Genomic DNA, 23,399 nt, shown 5'->3' with positions numbered 1-23,399 from the left:
TGGCCAGAAGAGCGTCTGATGAAATGGAATAAACTGTTGTGGTTATCATCCCTGGCTGCTGCAGTGGAGGAGAGCCAGAGGGAAAGAGGCCACATGCACATGAAACTGCACATTACACAAAACCATTCACACACACAAATCTACCCCTCCTTGGTATTGCCCAGGTCTGTATTTATCCCTAACCATAACAGAGCAGGCAGATAATGGCTGATGGGACTGTCGTAAAAATAACCTGGCACATGTCTGTTTGGATTAACCTCGTCTCTTCACCCCATCCCACCCCACCCCCGCTTCTTCACCCCTCCATCATGTTTTATTGCTCTCTTCTTTCCCAACCATTAATATGCTATCTATCTATCTATCTATCTATCTATCTATCTATCTATCAAGAAGAAGTACGTAATACTGAGGAAAAACACACTTGAATTCCACCAAAATTTCCATGAATAGCACATTTTTTTCCAGCTTGATTACTAATATGTTACATATTTATTTTGGAAGAGCACGAACTGTCTTATCGACAGAAAAGGAAACAGGGGCTGCTTATTTTCCCTGCGAAGGAGCCTCTCTCTTTGCGCAAGATATAAAAGGCTTGTCTGAATATGTTAAAAGCTGAATCCGAGAGGGAAAAAAAATGAGACAAGCGGAGAAGAAAGAAACGGCATAAGTCATCACGAGCACTTCCCTCGTGTGGGGGTTTGGACTGCACCAACACACAACAAATCAAGTGATCTGAGATTGAGTACAAATTAGGTAACTTCCAAAGGAGTTCCTGCGAATATGAGTCACGCATTGATCCTTAATATCGGTGGGAAAATATTCATGCATACTTGCCTTAATGTGTCCCCTGGTGAATGTAAGTGCAATATTCAGTCGCTTTTAGCTCTGGTTTTGGTGTCCGCCAGTAGTGGACGTTTGAGGGGCAGGGGCGGAAAAAATAAAAAAGGGCACCAGCTGTAGGCAGTGGGGGGCACCGGTGGGGTCAAAAGAGTATTAAGCAGTCATCAAGTCAGTCTTAGACACAGAGGGAACCAAAGTTGTGAACCTAATGGTAAAAGATGAAGGCCTGAAAACCGGATGAATGAGCTGAAAGACAGCTCTACGCTCTATAAGCAGCTCTTTTCATAAGTGATTCACTGTTGAAGGGAAGCAATATGGCAGATATAAAATCAGCAGATATTTCTAGTTAGTTTACAAACCAAAACACAAAACCTTACTGTTTGGGTTCACTCTGCCAGCTCTCCTGAGCCTTGTTTCTGCCACCGTGCAGCCAAAAGCAGCAGACAAACAAAGTTAGCGACTAGCTTGTGCACATATAGCTAGCTGTCTAAGGTCTGTCTTTAGCTTCTTATTGAATTATTTTGGTGTCTTTTAGCCCATTGTATTAGTTTCTAACTCTGCAAATCTACAAAATATTTCAGTCTCACCACTCTCATCAACCCCATGTGCAGCTGTTTCCAGCAAAGAAGCTCTGATGAACCCGATGTTCGCTGGGTGCTGGCACCAAACAGCAGACGGAACAAAACAAGTCACACAATATCCAAATGAACTTCATACGCTGGGATATGAAATATGTGCCTGTTAGGATGTTTTGATGTTTGTGTGCCCCCTAGTGGCCAACATTTGATTTATGCAGCTTTAGCATGGCTAAAAGAAAACTTTTAGGGGAAATGCCAGATCAGGACCCTTCCCAATTCAAAAGAATTGTTCTTTTAGTGTCCAGAAAACAATCACCAAGTGAGTGCTGGAGTTGTTGACATGTTAGGACACATTCCCACATTTAAAACCTATGAAACCCAGCATGCCCCACTCTTATGAGTCATGCTCAATAAAACCGGAAACAATTATGTTGAAAACCAACAACAAGACAGTTGATAACTTCAGTAAACTCCCTGAACTCCAAAGGAGGACATTGTGTGCCTGTAAAATGCTGATCCCCACGTCTGATGAGAATGGGAGGCTAATATTTTATATCTCTGTGGAGGACGGGGATACAATATATCTGACACAGCTTTATTGGCTTACTCTTTAATGACTTCCTGCGCAGAGTGAGGCTGAAGGAGACGGAGGGAGTCTAACTCGCTGAGAATCGAGATGTTTTTTCCTTTTTCTTTCTCCTCTTTCTTGCTGTTTTTGGACTTTCTTTGAACCGTTTACCTCATTACCCGTGCCCCTGCTCCTCACACCAAAGGCTGATTCCCTGTTCCTCTCCCTCTATCTACCACTTTAATGGTCATTTGGAGTAGACTGCAAAGTAAATGCCTCTTCAACATGATAAGTATATGACCTTGTCCATGTATTCCTCAGTGTACCTCTCTCTCCCTCTGGATGGCTAAGATGGGGTTACTAATGAGCAAATGTTCTGATGATGAAGCCTTTTTCCAAGAATCTCTTCTCCCAAACGCCCGTGGCCTTTGGATGACTCCCCGAGGAGACCATTAATTTAGATATCAGTATGTGTGTGTGTGCGTACATGTGTGTGTGGGCATGTGTGTGTGTGCTCCTCGAATATGAGTGGGAGATTTTTTTTGTTGCTTTGTTTTATCACACAAAGACGCAAGCGTGAGCAAAAACAGATCAATTAGAAAGCGCGCGCATGTGTTGCAAACACGCAACGACTCTCAGCCGCTAAAACACAACACCGCCCTTATCACGTGTCCCTCCTTCCTATCATCATTCTGCACCTTCATCCCAGCTCGCTCCCCAAACGCCACCCCAAAACATCCTTCCATGTCAACACCTCCAACATCCCCCCTCCACCCAATCCAGACCGGTCCAAGCACAAACTTTAGGAGACACCTAACACACATTTACATGGAGGTACAGGAAAAGAGGGCCACAATTTTGACTTGCATTTCACTCCTGATCGCAACCCGATGTGTAATTGAAGGGATCTCTGATAACCCCAACTCCCACCCAGCCGACACTTGTGGTTTTCCCTCAGACGGACTCCTCCACGCTCTTACAGCAGTTTGTTTTTGGAGCGCTCTGTTTTCTAGTAAGAGAGGAAGAATCCACTCCACAAGGCTTACAACAACTCCTTCTCGTGCCAAACACTGGCTGTCTGAGGTGCTGACAAAATGGCCTGCGGGGGCCCCCGGCCGCCTCTGAGGCAGAAATGTGTTGTTTGTTCATGTCTGTCTGTAAGGAGGAGGCTTTGCCATCAGGGTCTTTCATGTAATTCCCCGAAGCATTTGTTGTATTTAGCTTCATAGTCGAGCTAATCAAATTTTTCTAAATAAAAAAATGGGATTACTGTGATCAGATGACAACCCTGGATGAAGAATCCCCTTTCTCTGGCTCTTTCTGAGGTTTATACCTTTTTTTAAATTTTATTTATTCATATATTTATATATTTTACCAGATGATAGTTGTAACCATACAGTAGGTGTTGTTTGGGTTGCTGGGTCAGCCTGATGTGTATGTCCTTTCGGATCCTGCTACGGTATGTTATTTGTTCTGTGCCAGGTTTTTCTTTTAATTGGTTTCCTTGTGTAACTGTTTGTTCAATTTAAAAAAGACAAGATTGTGAATCAAGGGAAATAAAAAATAAATTAAAGGTTAACAGAATGTGAAACCTGTCCTGAAGTTATTTAATTGTATTGAAATCAATTATTTATTGATAAAAACAAGCTTTGTTTGCTGTTGTTGTTGTTTTGTTTGTTTTGAAGTTAGGGGAGATCCATACAATGGTATTTTTATGATACAGATTGGATATATTTATGCTAGTATAACTTTACCTGTAAATGATCATATTGAAGCCTCAGATCAAGCACAGTGAGATATAAAAAGTATTGAAAAGGTGTCTTAAATAGAGGCCAATATATGTGCTGTTTGCATGTGAATATTTAAAACAACAACAACAACAACAACAGAGTTCAGAAATAAATGGATCTATATAGCACCTCGAGTTCATCATGACCCAGCCTCCTCAGCATTATTTCATCGGGCAGGTGCTTTCTCTGCGGACTGCATAATGCAGATAATGCTCGTGGCAGTGTCATCATTTCCCAAACCAGTCTAAACACGGCTGAGCAGGGAACTCCATAACATTTTTGCAGGTGTGTTAATGTTAGGCCAGTAAATCTGGCACGATGAGCGTTGGGAGTGATGGTCTCCGTCTGAGCTCGGCCGTGATGGGAGGGTGAGATGATTTCACCTCTTTTGTGGGAACTCTTTTTCTACGGGTTGAATGTCAAAACAGCTTTTTTATTTTATTTTGCTTTGATTAGCTCTGTTGTATGTTGTAGAGCGCAGGGTCTCCTGGAGCACTGCGGCATCCTTTATGACCTGACTACAGCAGTATAAAAATGATATTAGTGTCTGAGGATGAGTTTAGATGAATCGTGTGACTGGTATTTTCCTTCCAAGACTAAAAACCACATGTATAAACAAAATTCTGTCATATTTACAGAAAGGTGCAGAGTTTATATTAAGCAACTTATTCACCAGACAACCCTACAAGTCTTACTCAGTACATTTGTCTTGTTTCTCGTCAAAACTATCTCGTTACACTTAATATAAGACACAATTATCTAGAAGGCAGCGCGTTAGTGAGACAGAGACTTGATTTTCACTCATAACTAAAGTTATTACAAGCAACAGCACAGTAGTCATAGTTTATCTATTTATTTTATTGTTATTATTTTTACTTATTTGTGAAGTTTTTCTAGTGTAGTTCTGAGGATACTGGAAAAGAAAGTAAGATTTTGAGTTTTTGCAGAGTCACTGCTTCCTCTCTAAATACTATTAATATTGTTTAGAATAGATTAAATACAGTATCGGCCTAAAAAGTGGGTCAACTGAATTTGGGCCAATTCATTACATCCCTGTTTCAATTACAATTTTCTCTCGCATCAAGACGAACTTGTTAAATGCAATCCACGCCCACATCACTTCCCGAATCGAGGTTCTTCGGTTGATGCACGTCCAAACAAACCTGCTTACACATATTCCTGTGTACGCACATGAGACCGGTGTGTTGGCCGTGCCTTTGATGCCTGGCCGACTGGTCCCAGTAAGAATGGAGCTGATATAAACAGGCTTGGTCGTTCCCACGTCTCTGTTTACACTGGGAGACCCCAGAGCAGCACTACCAGAGCGCTGGATTCCCTCTGCACGGCAAACTAACACACTATCCATCTCCGTCTCGTACAGGAACACTTACTCATAAGTACACACATGAGGTACGTGGGCATGCAGATACAGTGTATGTGCATCTACGCAGAAACGCAGCCGTGCACTTAGAAATCCAAATGTGACCGGCGGGCAGGCTGAAGTGGTTCTGGTCTTTCATTGTCGTTGTCTTGTCGTTTTCCCTTTACTTTTATCATTCAGAGCTTTTTCCTCCTGCTTTTATTTTTGTCATTTTACAACCCACCAGACTTCTTCATTTCCCCCTCCTCGTCAACCTCTGCAGAAAAAACTCAAACTGGTAAATCTTTAGCAATCGGACACAGAGTTCCCACAAACCCATCAAACCAGTACTGAACTCAGTTTTACAACACCACCGCAAAGACTCTCACAAGCTTTAACTCCGCTCTCTCTGTCCTTTTGAAACGGGCCTGTGATGTACGCCCAACATAAACAGAACACTGGGGTCCTGACAAACACGTCCACTTTACAGGCAACAGTGAGGTCACCCCAGCAGAACATCTCTTTGCAAAGACGCATCTGCTGACACGGACAACTTCAGTTTTTATAAAGAAGTGTCATCTTCACATTCTGAGAGAAAGCGACTTTGTTTACGTTTGTTTCCTAAAGTTCGTCTTTCTTTCTTTGGGGAGTTTGGAAAAAAAAAAACTGTGTGACCTTTTCAGCTGTTCATCGTAAGAATACCAAACTGTCCAGATCATCCAGACATTCAGAGGACACACACCTCTCGAGGACTGGGAATGTATGGATATGCAGCCTCGACTCACCCTAGCATTTTCATTTTTTTGCTGCTTTATACTTCCACCTCACTACATTTTGGAGGCGAATATTGTACTTTTATTCACTGCATTTATAAGACGACTTTAGCTATTAGTTACTTTGACGATTGCATGCTGCATCAGGGCCAAAGCAGAGCATTTTTAAATTAAAGGGGCAATATGTAGGAATTGGTCACCTCCCAAATTCATGCTGCAAACAAATAGGGGAGAGCATATCACCAGAGCTACCGTTAACTGATGCTAACTGTGCAGCTAGCGGTCCAGACTGAGAGCTAGGAGTGGTTTTATCATAAAGGACAGAGCTACGTGGTTAGCATGCTAACTACAGTAACTTTCTTTATATTCTGTTGAAATTTTTTTGTCACTAAAATTATCAACAGGAAATAAAAGTTTTGATGTTATGACATCTATGTATTGTGTTGCAGAGATATCTAATGAAGTTTACGCGCTAACCAGCTAGCAACAGCCTGTGCTAGCGGTCGCAATCACTTACCAATCGATGCATGGCTGATCGAGCCTACTAGCTAACGGCAGCTACAGTTAGCCGCAGTTGGCGGTTACTCTGGCGTTATGCTGCTGCCTGTTTGTTACACAGCTTGACAATTCTTACATATTGCACCTTTAAGACTTTTACTCAAGTTTGACTTTTGGGCACTTTTAGCAACTGTGAACACATGAACTTATGCACACAAACGCAAATGTTCCCAGAAACATGAAAAAAATGATTTATCTCTCACTTTCTCTCGGTCACTCTCTCTTTGACACACACACACACACACACGCACACGCACACACACACACACACACACACACAGAGTAGTTACAGTGATGGACTGTCTATTTATTCTTAGACATTTCTGCATCTATTAAGCCATAAGTGCTCACATCTGTGTGTTTACATGCTGCATCTTATGACCTAATGAGAATAGGAGCATTGTTCCCCAGGGAAGAGACTGCCCCAGTGATGTGCAGCCCCAACAAACTGTAAACATACTCCTGCGCCCTGCGTCAGCCGTCTCACAGCACACACAAACACACGCACACCAACCACGGATGCTAGCGGGCCTGACTTTCCTAACCTGCTCTAAATCTAAACCCTTTATAGTAAACATCTTGGGACATCTGAACAAGGCTCTTGTGCAGAATGGATGTGAATCACAGGGCTATATTTCACCGGGAGAATTAAACGAGAGGGGGAAAGAGACAATTTGGTAACCAGGGAGGAAGGACAATAACAACAAGGCTGAATCATAAAGAAGATATTTTTCTGTTTTGTTTGGACGCAGGCCAGGCGGGAGAAGTGTTTGCATTGGTTTGAGCAGACTAGCTGGGTTACAGGACACAATGCACAAATGTGCATAAGCAAGCAATAAGTCATGGATGCCAAGACGCATAAACAAATACACATGAGTGTGCGCACGGACTCACACACATTCGAATCTGTGTTTAGTTTATAAGCATCTTTATCTCATAAAGATTGGATGTCATTCTTATCAGTTCAATGTTCATGCAGCTTTGTGCAGAGTTGCACACAGCTGAGGGAGTCAGATGAGTTCAAGAGAAAGTACAAGCCAACACAAAACCTCATAGACTTAAGATCAATCTGCCTAAAGGTCACAATCAGTGCAGGATGTGCACAGAAACCTCACGACAGCATCCATTCACTGAATTCATTCATGAGCCACGGGAGCGGCTGCGAATTCTCTCATTGATAACACAAACATTCCCGGCCGCCTCCAAACTTTACTCCTTCTCCTCTTCTGTAGCCTGTCCAGATTTCCCTGAGGAGCATTTACCGACCAGATGTGCTCATTTTCCTCCGAGATGTTTTAATCCACATAGCTTTAATGTCAATACACCATAAACACTGAAAAAGGTTACACATTGTTATCTGGAAATGGTGTTAACATAAGCCTGTTAAGTGTAATATTGGCAGACGTGGATGATTACAAAGACAATCTGGACGCAGAATTTGGCTAAAGTCAATGAGCATTTTAACCCTTACTTGGATTTGCAAATTATAACTTTTAATGACTAAAAATGCATTGATAACATGTTTTTTTTATGTCATTGAGCTCATTCTGCAGGACACTGTGCAGAATACTTGAGCTTTTTTTACTTTAAATTATGTCAAATTTATGTTTTTTCCCCAACAAAACAACCCTTATTGTCCACAAGGCGGCGCAAGATGCAAACTTTAGACCAAGTTACTGGCTGCTGTGCAAGTCAGTCTGTGAAAGCAGCTCTTTGACAATAAAGGTTGTGTTTCATCACATAATAAGCATATAATCTTCCTCTGCTATTCAGTGTAACTCTGTTATTAAAGAAAATACACAGACTTTAATGCATTTAAATGTAATTTGGACCACTTCACTTTTTTAAAGAAGGAACAAAGTCCTGCATTGATGATATTTGAGGTTATGGCTTTTGATCAATCCCACTTCAATTATTTGGATAAAATCTATCCTTCTTTACTACATTTGCAGATATTGATAGCTCTTGCATCATTTTAGGAAATGGCTTATCCCTTTATGAGGATTTTACCAAACGCAACATTGACATTTCGGAATGATGACAAAAAGACTGCAGTCCTTAAAGACTGACCACTGAAGGGTGAATATTCCTAATTTCTCTGCAGAAAGTTTTTCTTTACTTGACTGCAAAACATGGGTAAAATTGTTGGACTTGTATATCTTATTTTCTGCATAAAACTCTAATGAATAGCTACTTAATCCTAACTTGATATATTTGCTAATATTTTTCTACCCTTATTTTCTGGGTTTGCTGTTTTATAGATTATAAATATACTTTTAAATAGATGTATGTCCATTTAACTTCTCTTATTTGTTCACAGCTTGCACCTGTGATTGGCTATTTCAAATGTCCAATGCTAAACTCAATGTATTTTCTTCTTGTAGTGTGAAAACTGTTTGTTATTTTAAATGAGAAAAAAAAAAGGTTTTATTTTTGTAGTTGTATTTTGAAAGTTGTAACCGGAAGTCAAAGTCATTTTGAAGTTCACTAGGTCACGTTGTTTTATTGTGAAAGCTGAAAGCGGATGTCGGGTTACTTGCTGGTCAGTTGTCTGCGGAGGAAGGGGTCTGTCCACAAATTTTTACCGTTGACTGGATTGTTGTGTACTGGGGTTATAGCGCCGAGCTTGCAGAAGAGGTAGCTGAAGAATTGAAGCAAATATTTCAGACGCACACATTTTCCATTAACACGTAAACCCGACAGGAAACAGCGGGACTACATCGTCCTCAGTGTAACGTTTAGACAGCTAGCCTGCTAGCTAGCTTAGCTAACAACTTTTCATTCATTACTGCCGCTGCACTTTTCTTTGTTGCTAGCTAACGGCTAGCTTTATTCCCAACATTAGCTGTGCAGTAGTGGGTGAGGTGTCGTTTAACGGGGTTTTTAGTCTCTTATTTCAGTGGGATTTTCCCCACAACAGCACGTTAGCTCGTGCATTTAATGCCGAATTAGTTTTCGGTGGATAGTTGACAGCCGGCTTGCTAGGCTGGCAAGATTAGCTAGCATCATTTCCTGAAACAAGCGTATCAGTTGCGTTACTATGCAACACAACACTGGGGCGAGTGATGCATGAGCTGTAGCGCCAATGAACCTTACATTTGAGATAAAACTACAGCGACTTGAATGCATCATATGTCGCGTTAGCCTCCAATATACTAATTTCCTTAATCCCGATAGGTAATTTAGCTAATATCAGCAGAAATTAGCTAACATATCAGGCTGTGTTATTAGCGCGTAAGCTAACGTTAATAATTAAATTGTGTCTAGAGATCAGCTGTTTAAATGATTCCTGTAATGTCTTGCAGATGCCTGTCTGATTCGTGTTTTGGGTCACAGTTCATATCTCAAGTAGAAGGGAACTAGATGAACTGGTGCTGCAGCTAAGGTGACAATTTAAACCCCCTACCTGCGTTTTATTCACGTGTAAGAGCTGCATTTACACATAGAGATAGCCTCTGAGTGCTAGCTGGTTGTACTGTATGTGCAGGCTGTTAGCTAATGTGACTCTTTAAAACAATCAAAACAGATACTTTTGGCAAATAATAACATTAAAAAAAGGTAAAGGCAAAGCATTACATTACAGTGTTGAAAACTTAATAAAATTCTATGTCATCAACTGAGATCTATCATTTCTAGCACCTAAAATAGTAATAAATTGACCTTTTTTCCCTTCCAGCTCGTGTCGTCTCTTTGTCCGTCCGTGAAATGGTAGTGATGAGGGTGTCGGTGATAAATGTGTGAGGAGAAACCCCTTGTGGTCCTCTTGCTGCACCGCACACTTCCTCATGGATTCCAGCAATGACGAGGCACTCGATATCATCATCACCAATGTGGTGGCGACCTTCAGGACCCGGTGCCACCTCAACCTGCGCACTATCGCCTTAGAGGGAATCAATGTCATCTATAAGCCAGAAGTAGGGGTAAGGAAGTCGCAGACTGTCAGTGAGGATTCATTTGTACAGGTTTACTGCATTAGGTCAAATTTCAACTACATTTTCTTTTTGTGACTTTTCTTTAGAAAGTTCTGATGAAGCTTCGTAAGCCCAAGATAACAGCCTCAATCTGGTCCTCAGGGAAAATCATCTGCACTGGAGCAACAAGGTAAACACATGAAACTCGCACTGACCACCAGCCGACAGGCAGACATAAAACACAACTGCAACTACACATAACAAATGGAGTTGCCGGTTGCCAAAGGGCCATTCATTTTCTGTGGTGAGAGAAATGTTGGCTGCTGATGGCCTTGGCTGTCCTGCCTCTGTATTGTTGGTGCAGTGATGTTGGCCCAGGCTGAATGTTTTAGCAATACCCCCCCATTAACTGCCAATAATTCAGAGGCGCTATCATTTGTCTCACCTGTCATGGATACAATACTGACATTAGAGCAAGTCATTATCATTTCTAGCAAATCAGCCAGCACGGTGATGACTTAGATTGTCGGTGCCCTGAACCTGCCAGTTGCTGTTTGTGTGTTTAATCTCCTGCTTGCCAAACCATACAGTATATATACTGCTGTCATGCTGCTGCTCACTCCTGCTCTCCTCTTTTGTTCAGTGAGGATGAGGCAAAGCTGGGTGCTCGCAGGTTAGCACGTGTGCTGCAGAAGCTCGGCTTCAAGGTGAGATTAATCATGCAGCTCTTGGTTAACGATATTATAGCAGGTACCGGGTTTTTGTTATGCAAATATAGAGTTTATCATAATATCCGTTAGTATCACATTACAGATTGTCAAGATAATGCTTAGGCGGTGCCTGCAAATGCAAAGTCTTTTTCACAGTTTTTCACAAACAATTTTGAGTTTCATGCAACAAAATCACATTTCATTATATCTCAAAACTTTAAAAAAAATAATCGTACTAATCTTTAAATACTGACTCAATTAATAGAAATGTAAGCAAGCTTGTGGTGTGACAGTCGATTTTAAGTAATATGCCTGAAGGTTAGCATAATAAGAGCCCATTTGTGCACAGGAGGCCCAGGCCTTAAAGTAGTTCTTTCATTAACAAAAAAAAAAGTTTATGCTTCATTAGACCGAGTACAAGATCATGTCTCATGACTCATAAACAAAACATAAGAGTGCAAACAGGACAAACCTGCAGGTTGAACCTGATGTTTAATAGATCTGCAATTCAAGAGGCTGCTGTCTTGTGTTTGTATTAGGTTGGGTGTCCACTATATCTGCAATAACTGGGGAGTAAAATTAAGGATAACCTATAGATAAACTCGTCAACACTAAAAGGTTTAAAGAAAAGGGTTCTTGTTTAATGCAAAAATATGAAAGTATAAATCCATTCACGTGTGTCTTGTCTGTTTAGGTGAGGTTTTCAGCCTTCAAAGTTGTGAATGTGCTGGCAGTGTGCTCCATGCCGTTTGCAATCCGCCTTATAGACTTTACTAAGAAAAACCGACCCATTGCCAGGTAATACAGCACCGTGCACCATCACACTAATACACATCACTGTCATGAGCATCCACACCTGTCTGATCAATACTTCCTCTTGTAGCAGAACTGACCCCTCAAATGTCAGTCTAGATTCAGTTATGTTAGTATACTCATTTTGTTTTATTAGTTTTCAGTTATATTTTGTGGGGAAAAAACACAGATGACTGTCATCACTACCTGTAATTATCAATTGTTATTATTTTTAGCTGTTACACTTACTTCATTTGTAGCTGTTCAGCATTTGCAATGTCAGGATGACCTCTAGTGGTGGGATTGCTGGTCAGCGCTTTAGAGTCCATTTGGCTCTATCGTCATAAGCAGGCACACAGGTGTTGGTGTGTGCGTTGGTGTAGTCGGCCTCTGATTCACATGTTTATATGACAACATATGGTGTGCTGGCATGCAGCGTCCTGTAAAATAAAGAGCCTATAGGGTGTGATACTTAACCGTGTGTTTGTGTGTTTGTGTGTTTGTCAGTTATGAACCAGAGCTCCATCCTGCTGTCACGTACAGGATCAAAAATATCAAAGCTACTATACAGGTGTTCTCTACTGGCAGCATCACAGTTACAGGTACGTGCACGTCTATACACACACACACCCTACTTGTGTGTGTCTCTCCACCCTCCTTTACATACAGCTGGAGGGCACAGCAGCACAGCAGCTTAAGGGATTGAGGTCACATTGCAATGCACTTTTATAGTCTGTAACAACCAGAAAAGCTGTTTGTAAATAACCCAATTCCTCAAGGAATTTTACTCTGACTGAAATATGCCCTGTTAGTATGTTAAGTCATGCATCAGGCTGCAGTTAAACACAGAATAAATTACTCGGCTCCCCTCATTTTTGTTTAACAGCATCTTCTATACTCTTTAAGTCTGTATAAAGGGTTTATTTCTTCTTCTGTTATTTTCATTGTACTCAAAATGTGTTCTTGTGTCCTCGCCCCACCCCCCACTCGCCCCGAACCCTTCATTCAGGACCAAATGTGCAGAACGTTGCCACAGCTGTTGAGCAAGTCTATCCACTACTGTTCGAGTGTCAGAAGCCCCGCTAAGTCCCAACTGATGTATTTGTTACAAGCGAGGAAGCACCTTATCCTTGGATTTTATTATTATGTGGCAACAGCCACAGACTTCTAACAAGATCAACGGACTGGATGTCACCTGGATTTTTAAAACATTCCCCAGTCGGGGTCTTAAAACTTCCCTCTCACAAAATGTCATTGTTGTTGTGGATTGTTCGGCTCTTGTGATTTTAACAGCCTAAACTTGCAAGTATGTCTTCCAAACTTCAGCAGAAACTGCTTCTCATAACCTGACTGCCACTGAAAGGGGTGGAAGTTATTTGCTTTTTATTTGCTCTGGGTGTTACTGCATGGACGCTCAAAGACCAGTTGTCAGCAATCCTAACTATTTTGACACCTAACAATGGTGACCATCGCGAATAGTCAGTAGGTAACACTGAGAATCCTCACCTTTTAACCCTACTCTGTTCACAAGTCGTCCGTTTGCTGCTTTTCTCTCGAAGAATCTCCGTCCACAGCTCTTCTGTTCACGCGTTAACGCAAGGCGTCCATTGTTTCATCAATAGTTTTGCCTCAAGAGAAAAACAGCAGTCAAACCACAGGCTGAGTCTGGACTGTCAGTATGTTACACATGTGCACGAAGAGCAGGTCCATACGCAGAAACACATAATTGCTCACAATATGCATTAATCTGATTTAGTCTGATCTGTTGTTATCTCACATTTTCTTGTTTCGTTTGGTTCAGTTCAGTAAGAACTTGTTCTTGTTTCCCCACTGTGTCACTGGATCAGAACGCACACACGTTTGTGATTTTATTTCTTAATCTGCTAATAATTGTGACGTTGTGAAAACTTAAAGGGTTGAGGTATATTTTATTTTTAACATGTTGTTGGGTCATACACCCCTCATTTGCTTTCACCCCACACAACTACCGTTTGGTCCCAGGCCATAGTAGTACTGAGAAAGGGCATGACAAAATAAGATTTTAAGCAGGCAAGGGAATAAAAAGTTATCAAAACCGTCCACGACTGGACTTGAAACGTCCTACAAAGTAATAGAAACTGAGAAAATTGACCGTAACTCAGATTTACAAAAGAAACCACTCACAGTTGTGTGGCAGTAAGTTTGGCCTTGCCACACATCACATTCATGTGAGTTTTTGAAGCAACAGTGTTCAAAGAGGCTCAGCTTACAGCATCAGCCAGTACCTGAATTGTCTAAAAAAAAAAAACCTTTGTAGAATACCATCCTCTTAATGAAGCAAACAAAAGTGAGATGTTAAGTGTTTTTAAACAGGAATGGAAAAACCCCACTGAGAGGTAATGTATATGTATGTATATAATCAAGGCATCTGATGGAGAAGATGTTAAACTTTGACATGTCTAAAGTACGTGGGATGGACTCAGTGTCACTGAAGATTTGTGAAACTTGTTCCGAATTTTTGTATTTTGTATAAAAATAAAGGTTAATGATAAAAAAAAAAGGCCACTACAGGACTTATGTGTGTTTTTTACACTTTCACGTTTTACACATCATTCAGATTGTCTGTGTGAGTTTGCAGATACATTTCTCCATATAACAGGTTTTAAAATATGCAATTTTAACAGTGAACAGGTCCACACATGTCATTCTGTCGTGCAGTAAAAGATTCAACATTCAACTAGGTACAATTTTGGCATCACTGAAAAAAAAAAAAAAAAACACTCAAAAATGATCTGATATTCCCACTAGACCAGACGAGTTTAGGAATTTTTGCTCTTTATCATTTTCTTCATTGCTTGTCCCCATAAAATGCAGAGGAGGAAACTCTTGGCTCTTCCTACTGTGATCATCCACTCAAAACAGATTAGTGTGCCCCTGTATAACTGGTTTCAGCCGTTTTAGTGTTATGACATAACATATGACAGGGAGCAGCATAGAAATAATGTTTTAGGAACTCATTTGCAATCCAGCAAAGAACCAAAAAATCACATATACAGACATATGAGGTGATTAGTGTCGGATTTTTTTAGTACCTCTTTCGATTTCCCCACCTTGATATAAAAGAGACTTGTAAACGTTCATAACAACATCAGGTCAGAATAAAAATCTGTTGTACAGTTTCAGCACTCTTAATATAGTTGGTGAAACGTCAATTATTTCTGGGAGTCAAATGTTCTCATCTTCTCCCTCTGTTTGGACGCTCCATTTTAGCGTCTGTCTCTTTAAGGCCTCCCAGCTGAAAAATCCAATCTGCTCTGATTGGTCAGCTCTCACAGGCCTGAGCAGGCACCGCCCATTGTATAGCTGTGACATCACAATTTTACAAAAGTCCTTACGCCTCGTCACGTGGATTGAGCTTTTTGACACTTTCACAGTATTTATACAGCACACTGACCTGCTTCAGAATCAAAAAGACATGGAAATCTTGCTTTCTACATAATGGGACCTTTAAGGGAAAGTTATTAGAGCTGTATTCTTAAACATAGAAGAGGTAAAGGAAGTAAGGAATTAAATAAATATCATATATATTATTTTATATAACAGCATATTTAATCCCGATTGTTGACCATTTTTTTACTGCACTTCCGCAAGCAAGAGCGAACCCTGTGCTGTCCTCATCCGAGCAAAATCATGAATCCGTGATATAATTCCTCACTGCATGTATAATTTCCACCTTCCCTGCAGTCTTTAGCTTAAAGGACCTGTATGACTGAGACATAATCATAGGAACCAGCTGGAACTGCAGGGATGTACCGATGTGGGTGAGATGTACCAGCTGTACCCCAAACTTTCAACAGTTCTAACATATTGTCCTTCTGCATGCTTGCTCTTGATTCTCCGTCAGGTGAGGTGAACAGTTGTTAAACAGGTCTGTTAAAAGAGTCAGATGTTTCCTGGAAACCCTGTGGACGTGCTGCTGATGATCAGACGCTCCCGAGGCTGAACCTGTCCACAGAGCCTCGCCTCAAAATGTTTCCCTGTAAAGCAGAGAAAGGAGAGACGGAAGATACAGTAAACAATTTCACAAATCAATCAATTAATGACATTTAGTTAACGTGTAAGCTGCCACTCACTTCTTGGCCAGTTCTTTTGATATCTCCTCCAGTGTGCGGCCTTTGGTCTCGGGGATACGGAGGACGACAAACACCAGTAGAACAAAGCTCATGGCAGCATAGAGGAACATCACATTGGGAACACCGATCTTTTCTAGAGGAACAACGGCAAAGATATGCATCTTACTTCTGCACAACCTCAGTCAGCACACCTGTGTTTCGTCTACTTGCTCTGCTATAGTTGTTGTGATGAAGTTTAGATGTACTACATTCTTGTAATCCAAAACAATGAGTGACCAGTAGAAGAAACAAGATGATAACCTCTTTTTTCAGGAAGTAAACAGGTTGAACGTGTTTAGCATGAAACCTGTTGACCAGTCTGGAGTTTTCTGGTTGTCACAAACATTACGTACATTCATCTGTCTCCGGGCAAAAGGTAAAAAATACAAAGTGAAACGCATAGAGCTTTGTTGTAGTTTAAATGTTTGCTTTCCTGTAATTATTGCTTGCAATATTATAGCTCAGCCGCAATTAGCTTGAACCTACAGCTAATCGCCAATGACACACCTGTAATTGTGAGGAAGGTCATGGAGATGAGCAGGTTAGTGGCCCAGTTTACAGCCGACACCACAGACACGGCCCTGCCTCTGATCCCCATTGGAAAGATCTCGCTGAGAACCACATACACCACTGGAAAGAGAAGAAAACAAAGACACACATACAATGAGATGAGTGGCAATGCTTCAGGTCTGAAGCTTCAGGGTTTCATTGCCTTATCTGAAGAAACTGGAGCATTTCAATCTATACTTTACTTGAGCCAAGTAACTGTATGATAACCAGTGTTGTACTTTGTACTTCACAGTAAAACGTGTTGCAAACTGCAACCATTGGCACAAAAAATAAACCAACACATCAGTGGCTATGTATTATATCCTCTATGTAAAGCTGCAACAATTAGTCGATATTTTATTATATATTATATATTTTGTAATTAAGTATTTTGTATTAAGATGCCTGCGGGTTTCCTGAGGTAAAAATATGCCAGCATGTACCGTCTTTTCGTGTGTTCACGTGTGTGTGCAAAGGGAGTGGATGTATGTGTGCATACTTGGCCCGAGGCTAATGGAGAAGGCAGCCACAAACACCAGCAAGCTGATCAACGATGCCAGCTTCAATGTGGAAGACACTTCTATGTTAGTCGTTCCTCCTCCTGATTCCCCCGTCCCATCGTCCTCTCTGTTAGTCCCCAGTGCCTCCTCACGGTTCCACTGGCTGGGGAGGTGAGTAGAAAAAGTTTCACTCTCGTTAAAGTCTATAGTGGTTCTGTTTAAATCCCACGGCGTAAGTGTGTGGTTTGGTATAGTCTGACTTTTGCACAGGCTGCTGAGGTGCGTGTGGCTTTGCAGCGTCAGTGCACCGAGCGCAACTAGCGACATTCCCATGGCAACAGCACCCACGCACAAAAAGCTCTTGGGTCCCACGCGGTCGACCAGCAACACGGCTGGGATGGTGGCGACTACTTTGACTACTCCGAACCCCGTGGAGGCCAAGGTTGCTGCGGCGTCGCTGTTGAAGCCGACACTGCGGAGAAGAGGTGAAGCGTAGGAGAGGATGTTGGGCTGACCAGTGGCCTGCTGGAGGAACACTAAGGCCACGCCTGTTAGCAGCCTAGAACGTAAGTTAGCCTTGTTGCTGAATAACTCAGAGAAACTATGCTCTGATTCCTCTTTAAGTCCCCCCTGGATATCTCTGAGTTCCACCTCCACATGTTCCTCAACTCCACCTCTCATTCTGGCCAGCACTGTTCTGGCCTGCTCCACTTTGCCCTGTGCAACCAGGAAGCGTGGACTGAGTGGGAGGAACAGGACTACGCTGAACTGCAGCAGCGCCGGAGGGATTACTAGTCCAAATGTATACGCCCAGCCATGAGGCACAGTAGCGAAGGCGTAACTACAGCTGAATCCCAGCATTACACCCACAACCAGCATCAGCTCGTACAGCGTCACCAGCAGACCCCTCCTCTCCCTCGGGGAGATCTCCGCAATGTACAGACACGCCGCGGTCCCCGACAGAGCCGTCCCCATGCCGACTATCACCCGGCCCAGTGTGAGTGCAATAAACGAGGTGATGGCGATGTGCAAGATGGTCCCTCCGACCACCAGGGCGCCGCTCAGGAGCAAAGAGCAGCGGCGGCCGTAGCGATCCAGAATGGGACCTCCGGCCAGGCAGATGAGCAGAGAGCCGAATAATTGGGAGCTGACCAGCCATTCCTGTTCCCGGCAGGAGAGGGAGAGGAGGCCCCGCAGCTGCAGCAGGACGCCAGAGGTCAGGCCCATTTCATAGCCCAGCATCAGGCCACTCAGAGAGGCCGCTACAGCCGCCACCGCCACCAGCCAGCTGCAGCCTGAAGAGAGGAAAAGAAACACATTAAATATACAAACGTACACATACATACATACGTACATATTAAACCTAAGAGTTAGAAATTACATTAAATTGGCCACACACACATGACCCCTAGTAAAATGATTTCATAAAGGGTGTGCCATCCCTCACACAGCTTTTGGAGCCCTTGCACCCGCCAACACTCACACAGGTGATGTCAGTTAGAAATTATGAGGTTGACGACACTGTCTTCCTGCCTGACACACCTTAAGACTTTTATTTACCTGAGTAAAAGTTTCATATTAGCCTCAGGTGATCTGATTAAAAAGATACAAATTGTGTTGTGGTTTTTTTTTTTTGGAACAGTAAGAAAGTCATGACGAAGATGATCAGGTTGAAGCAGCGATGTCAGCAGGCGAATGTAAGGTGTTAAAGGGCAAGACACCAAACCTCTGTCAGATCCAGTAGAGTTTAACATGTTATGTAGCTGACCCTACAGTACGATCTTCTTGGAGGGGATCACACAAAAGTAGAGTCTGACTGGTTAACGAGCACGTCGTAGTGCAGAAACTAAAGTAACAACCCTTCAGCCAAGGAAATGGGCTACAGTGAAAAGAGCAACAAAATCACCCATCAGAAGAGCTCATACCAGAATAATATTTAATGAGATACAAAATCAACTTTGTTCTATGTTTGGATGTGGGTCACCTAGTCGGCTTGGAGCAAAAAGCAGGAAGTAGTTGATACAACACGAGCACATGTGGACATACCATTACACATTCCACATTGGGAGCAAAAAGGTTGTCACTGACAGCTTGATGCCAGAGGGGAGAACCTGCTTAAAGGCCAGGTGGCATCAATTAATCACAATAATAACAAATAAATAATATTTTATACAACTGTGTACCATTACTTCTGGCAGGACCACAGCCTTTCTCCCTGTAGGTTTTCCCCAATCATGAAGTTGCCTTAACAGCGCTGACTGTGTGGAATTAGAGGTCGGAAGTTCAAAAGAAGAATGCTGAAGCAATCTAGTAAGCCATTGTGTGCGTGTGTGTGTGTGTGTGTGTGCATGCATGTAAGAGGTGTTTAAGCCTACATGCGTCGTCTTGTATGAGCTAACAGACATAGATTATCATTACAAGCACACAGATAGGAAAGGAACAAACAGAAAACCGATGAGTTTAGCACGTAGACATCGACAGTATTTGCATACTGTGTGTATTTCTCAAACATATTCATTTAAAAAAAGATATTTGTATGAGAAGTCATAAACCTGGTCATTTATGATACTTGATATCTTTTGTGACTTGTGCAGCTTTGAATAAAAGGACACTGTAAGGGAATTATTGTTATTATTTAAATCTACAGAGTGCTTTTTTTTTTTATAATGGGTTGTAAAGTCAGACGCCCACATACAATAGTCCATATAACCATGCTTGCTTTTTCTTATTGGTCTAATTTAATTATCATGGCGCAACATGCAAGAAAAACAGAGACGCAGCTGCAAACTGCAGGGTCCTATAGGATCACACCCCCTCTCAATCCTTACTATCACTGACATTATCCAACATTTCATATGTTAGACTGTAATCTCTTTTGGGTAAGTTTTATAGCCACTGGGTACCACTTGCTGGTTTCCTCCTGAAACATTCAAAATGACTGGTATAATACAACATTTTTAACTTATGTTACGACTGAACCCATCCTCCTTTTCACTCCTGATACCATTTCTGATACCTAAGCTCATAATACTATGAGTTTTTTTATTAATTTACTTTACTATGTGGATCACTACTCTACTCTTTCCTTCTTAGCTATAAGTCTGGATATTCATACACCAACATTCTCAACACATTTTACAGCTGATCTCTGCACTATTTCAGTGCATGTGATGGTGTACCTTAAAGTACACAAACACCGCAATCCCCATGGGTGGGGATTTTGCTATTGATTATATTGATTATTATATTGTTTGGTTTTCCATGACTCATCAGGTTATTGCTATACCAATTTACAATATGAATAAAGTCTAAGGTCATACCGACATGATGTTGGAAAGGTAACTGGTTAACGAACCAAATGTTTTTTTGTGTGTCACGCCATCATGATCAAAGTGACCTGGGACAAAGAGTCATAAACAACTTTTGGCTTCGTCATCAGTGTTAATCAGTGTTGAAGAAGTTTTCGATGTGGAACATTTTAACGTGCAACAAGCTGCATTTTTTATTTTTCGCTGAATCGTCACACATTCTGAGAATCTCGTACACGTGTTCCAAGAAGCAGGTTTACTGAGTTATCTCAAAAACTTTTCTGCAGAGCGGGACTTTTAACTTCAGTCCAAGTTCCAGATGATTTACTCAGACAGTTATCTAGATAACTCAATTAAACTGCTTCTTGGAAGAGTTTAGCGTTTAAGAAATATTGATTTCCAGTATAATCAAGTTTTATGTATGACTTAAGTGTTTATGGAGGCTCAGTGGTGGAGGCCAGGGAATGTAAGCTGCAGGAGCCTGTTTGCACCTGAATCAATCAAACACACCCTCACCAAACATCTATATTAAGTCCTAAGTAGGCTTTAAACAAAACATGTACACATCTATGGATTAGACTTGTATTCACATTCAAATATTCTACTGGTTTCTGCGTACCTGGGCCTCTAGGAGGGGCCAGTTTCTGGGTCTCACAGGATGAGTTGTCTGTGAGGTAAGAGGTCATCTTCCTGGTCTCACTGTTGGGGTCCATCTTCAACCACCTCTAACAGTAGACCTGTTAAAACAGAAACAAACCAACACATTAAATCAAAGAAACGCCATGCATGCGCTAACTTCAACCGATCAGATATCCAGTAGAAGAGCTCTGCCAACCAATGGAGCCAGTTGGTCGGTAAGATGGATTTGCAAGATCACATGATCACACCTATAGACACACCTGATGCTGAAATTCTTCGCTGAGACATAAACAAAGGCACAGGGAATACCTCAGTAGATGGGAATCGAGAATTGGAACCACTGAGAGCCAGTTTCAAGTGGTCTGATCCATTGTAATCACATGCGTCCAAGGTTATCAAGTACTTTTATCAATGCAAAAACGTCAAACTCGTGCTTCTACGCTGCTGTAGTCTTGCAACAAGGAGTCATGGTAGAGACGAAGAAATAATGTAAAAAGCGTGGCTTCATTTCACAAAGAAAGATGACAAATTCAAGGAGTGCCACAGCTTCCTAACCAGGCAGCACGTTCATTGCCGAGAATAAATATCCCATTAGAATGACATAAACACCATTAAGGCTGGCTTAGCAGATTTTTCTGCATGTTTTGCATGACTTTTGGGGAGTTTTGGTATCGACGCCCAAATTCCACATCCAATACTATGCTGACCGATGTGTTGACGCAAGCACCGATGCAAGATCTTTGCCTGAAAAAGGTGCAAAATCTGCAAAAATGTGGTTTTAAATCATGATATGATCATAACAAGTCAACCAGACTTTTGGTGCCAGCTCTCAGTACATGACAACCTTCGAAACTTGGCACTATGAACACATTTTAATCTATGCAAAAAAAACGTATTTAGGTTTCATACTTGGCCCTACCAGTGGAAAAGGTTTTGAGTTATACTCGCGCAGTGTGCATGTCTCCAGACTGAGAATAAAGGAACATCAGGAGGACACAGTGTGCTGCTCACCTTTGATTCACAAAATCAGGCCTAATCAGTCCATATAATGGCATATAATGGCCTTATACACAAAACTTAAGACTAACCACCAGATCGAAAAGGCAAGGCATGTTTAACTTTCTTCAAAATACAGTCTAAACAAATCCTGGTGCAGAATAAAAGGGTGAGACTACAACGATTATCAGACCTTTTCCTTATATCAGCAGTCCTGGGTGAAACTTGCACCAAGTGATGCCTTTTGTTGTCCTTGGATACAAACAGGCTTGCAAATGGAGAGCTGTGTCATAAATACCAGCTGTGTGAAGCTCACAGTGGACATCTGCAGCTAGCTCTGTGACACAGAGATGTTGAGGAAACCTATTTTGAAAACCTGTCTTTGGCATATGGAATGGTTGGGGATGTGACATTATTAATATAAGTTGTATGTAACAACTTAAGACAACTTCCATTTGTGTGTGTTTTCTGTTTTTCTGTCCCCTGACAGTCAGCGGCTTGAGCTAAAATGAAAGCAGAGACCACCAAGGGACAGCTGGCAAAAGTTAAAAAAAAAAAAAAAAGTTAGCAGCTTGCTTTCACACAATGTCTTCCAGAGTGGGCTTGTCCTCTACAAAATTAAGCTTTCAGTCAACAAGTATTTTAATTTGTCTAAACAACCTACCTGCCGCCCCAGCCGTGTCTCTGTCGTCAGCTTACTTTCGTGTCTGTCGGCCCATTCACCTTCTTCTTCTTCTCCACTTTCTCCTCACCGCTGCGGCTCGTGTCGGTGCAAGCACTCAACTTGTTTTGGTAAAGCGCTGCGTAAGCCCCGCCCACGTCTGCCCCAGACCACCAATGGGAAACGCGAGTTCTGCTTTAGAACGCCCAACGCGAAATCCTATTGGCCCAGACGTGTTTATCAGGTAGTGTCTGTAAAGTAGTGAATTAATAGTGAAACAAAACCCTCCTGAGGGCTGATTGTCTCTATTTCGCTCCAGCATAAAGATTTATTAACGATCTTGTCTTTTCTCGCCACTGTTTTGTTCGTCTTTCAGCTTACAAATAGGTTATTACGAGGTTAATTTCATCGCTATAAAGTAATCACCAGCAATAAAAACACACCTGTATCAATAATGCTCTTTCTCTCATACTGCATGTAACAACAAATAGGGAGGCCGCATGCTGTTTTGCTCGGGTCCGATGTCCCATTTCTAGGAGTGCAACGGGACGAGGCTGTCACACACCTGCCCTGCTGCCTCACAGATGACAGAATGTAGCCTTGTGTGCCTGAAACCCTCTGTTTGTTTGTGCCTGTCCTACTTTTTCCTGAGATGTATTTAGATGTCCACACGCAGCCTACAGAATGCAAAGATTGACCTGTTTTTAACTACTGA

General features: G+C 41.8%; 2 protein-coding genes across 5 annotated transcripts; one reads left to right on the top strand and one right to left on the bottom strand.

Annotated features, from left to right (window-relative positions):
* Positions 1 to 8,946: 8,946 nt before the first annotated feature.
* On the top strand, positions 8,947 to 14,647 carry tbpl1 (TBP-like 1). 4 transcript variants are annotated; one of them, XM_084377802.1, is made up of 8 exons: positions 8,947 to 9,032; positions 9,773 to 9,852; positions 10,144 to 10,387; positions 10,486 to 10,568; positions 11,022 to 11,085; positions 11,783 to 11,886; positions 12,388 to 12,482; positions 12,890 to 14,647. In XM_084377802.1, exons 3-8 carry the CDS (start codon positions 10,253 to 10,255, stop codon positions 12,964 to 12,966), a joined length of 558 nt encoding a protein of 185 aa, XP_084233928.1. In that variant the 5' UTR covers positions 8,947 to 9,032; positions 9,773 to 9,852; positions 10,144 to 10,252; the 3' UTR covers positions 12,967 to 14,647. The 4 variants fall into 4 exon arrangements, with proteins under 4 accessions (XP_084233928.1, XP_084233926.1, XP_084233929.1 ...); XM_084377800.1 differs by having other exon boundaries at positions 8,976 to 9,104; XM_084377801.1 differs by lacking the exon at positions 8,947 to 9,032 and adding an exon at positions 9,518 to 9,644.
* On the bottom strand, positions 14,441 to 22,769 carry slc2a12 (solute carrier family 2 member 12). The gene is made up of 6 exons (XM_084377799.1): positions 22,688 to 22,769; positions 21,008 to 21,125; positions 17,080 to 18,375; positions 16,539 to 16,661; positions 15,993 to 16,125; positions 14,441 to 15,896 (listed from the first exon to the last, which is right to left on the bottom strand). The coding sequence occupies exons 2-6, from the start codon at positions 21,099 to 21,101 to the stop codon at positions 15,884 to 15,886; spliced, it is 1,659 nt and encodes a 552-aa protein (XP_084233925.1). The 5' UTR covers positions 21,102 to 21,125; positions 22,688 to 22,769; the 3' UTR covers positions 14,441 to 15,883.
* Positions 22,770 to 23,399: the final 630 nt, after the last annotated feature.

This window comes from Pagrus pagrus, assembly GCF_965226575.1.
Source record: "Pagrus pagrus genome assembly, chromosome: 16".
NCBI lineage: Eukaryota > Metazoa > Chordata > Actinopteri > Spariformes > Sparidae > Pagrus > Pagrus pagrus.
Note: the sequence above shows the minus strand (reverse complement) of the source record. Positions and strands in the feature narration are given on the sequence as shown.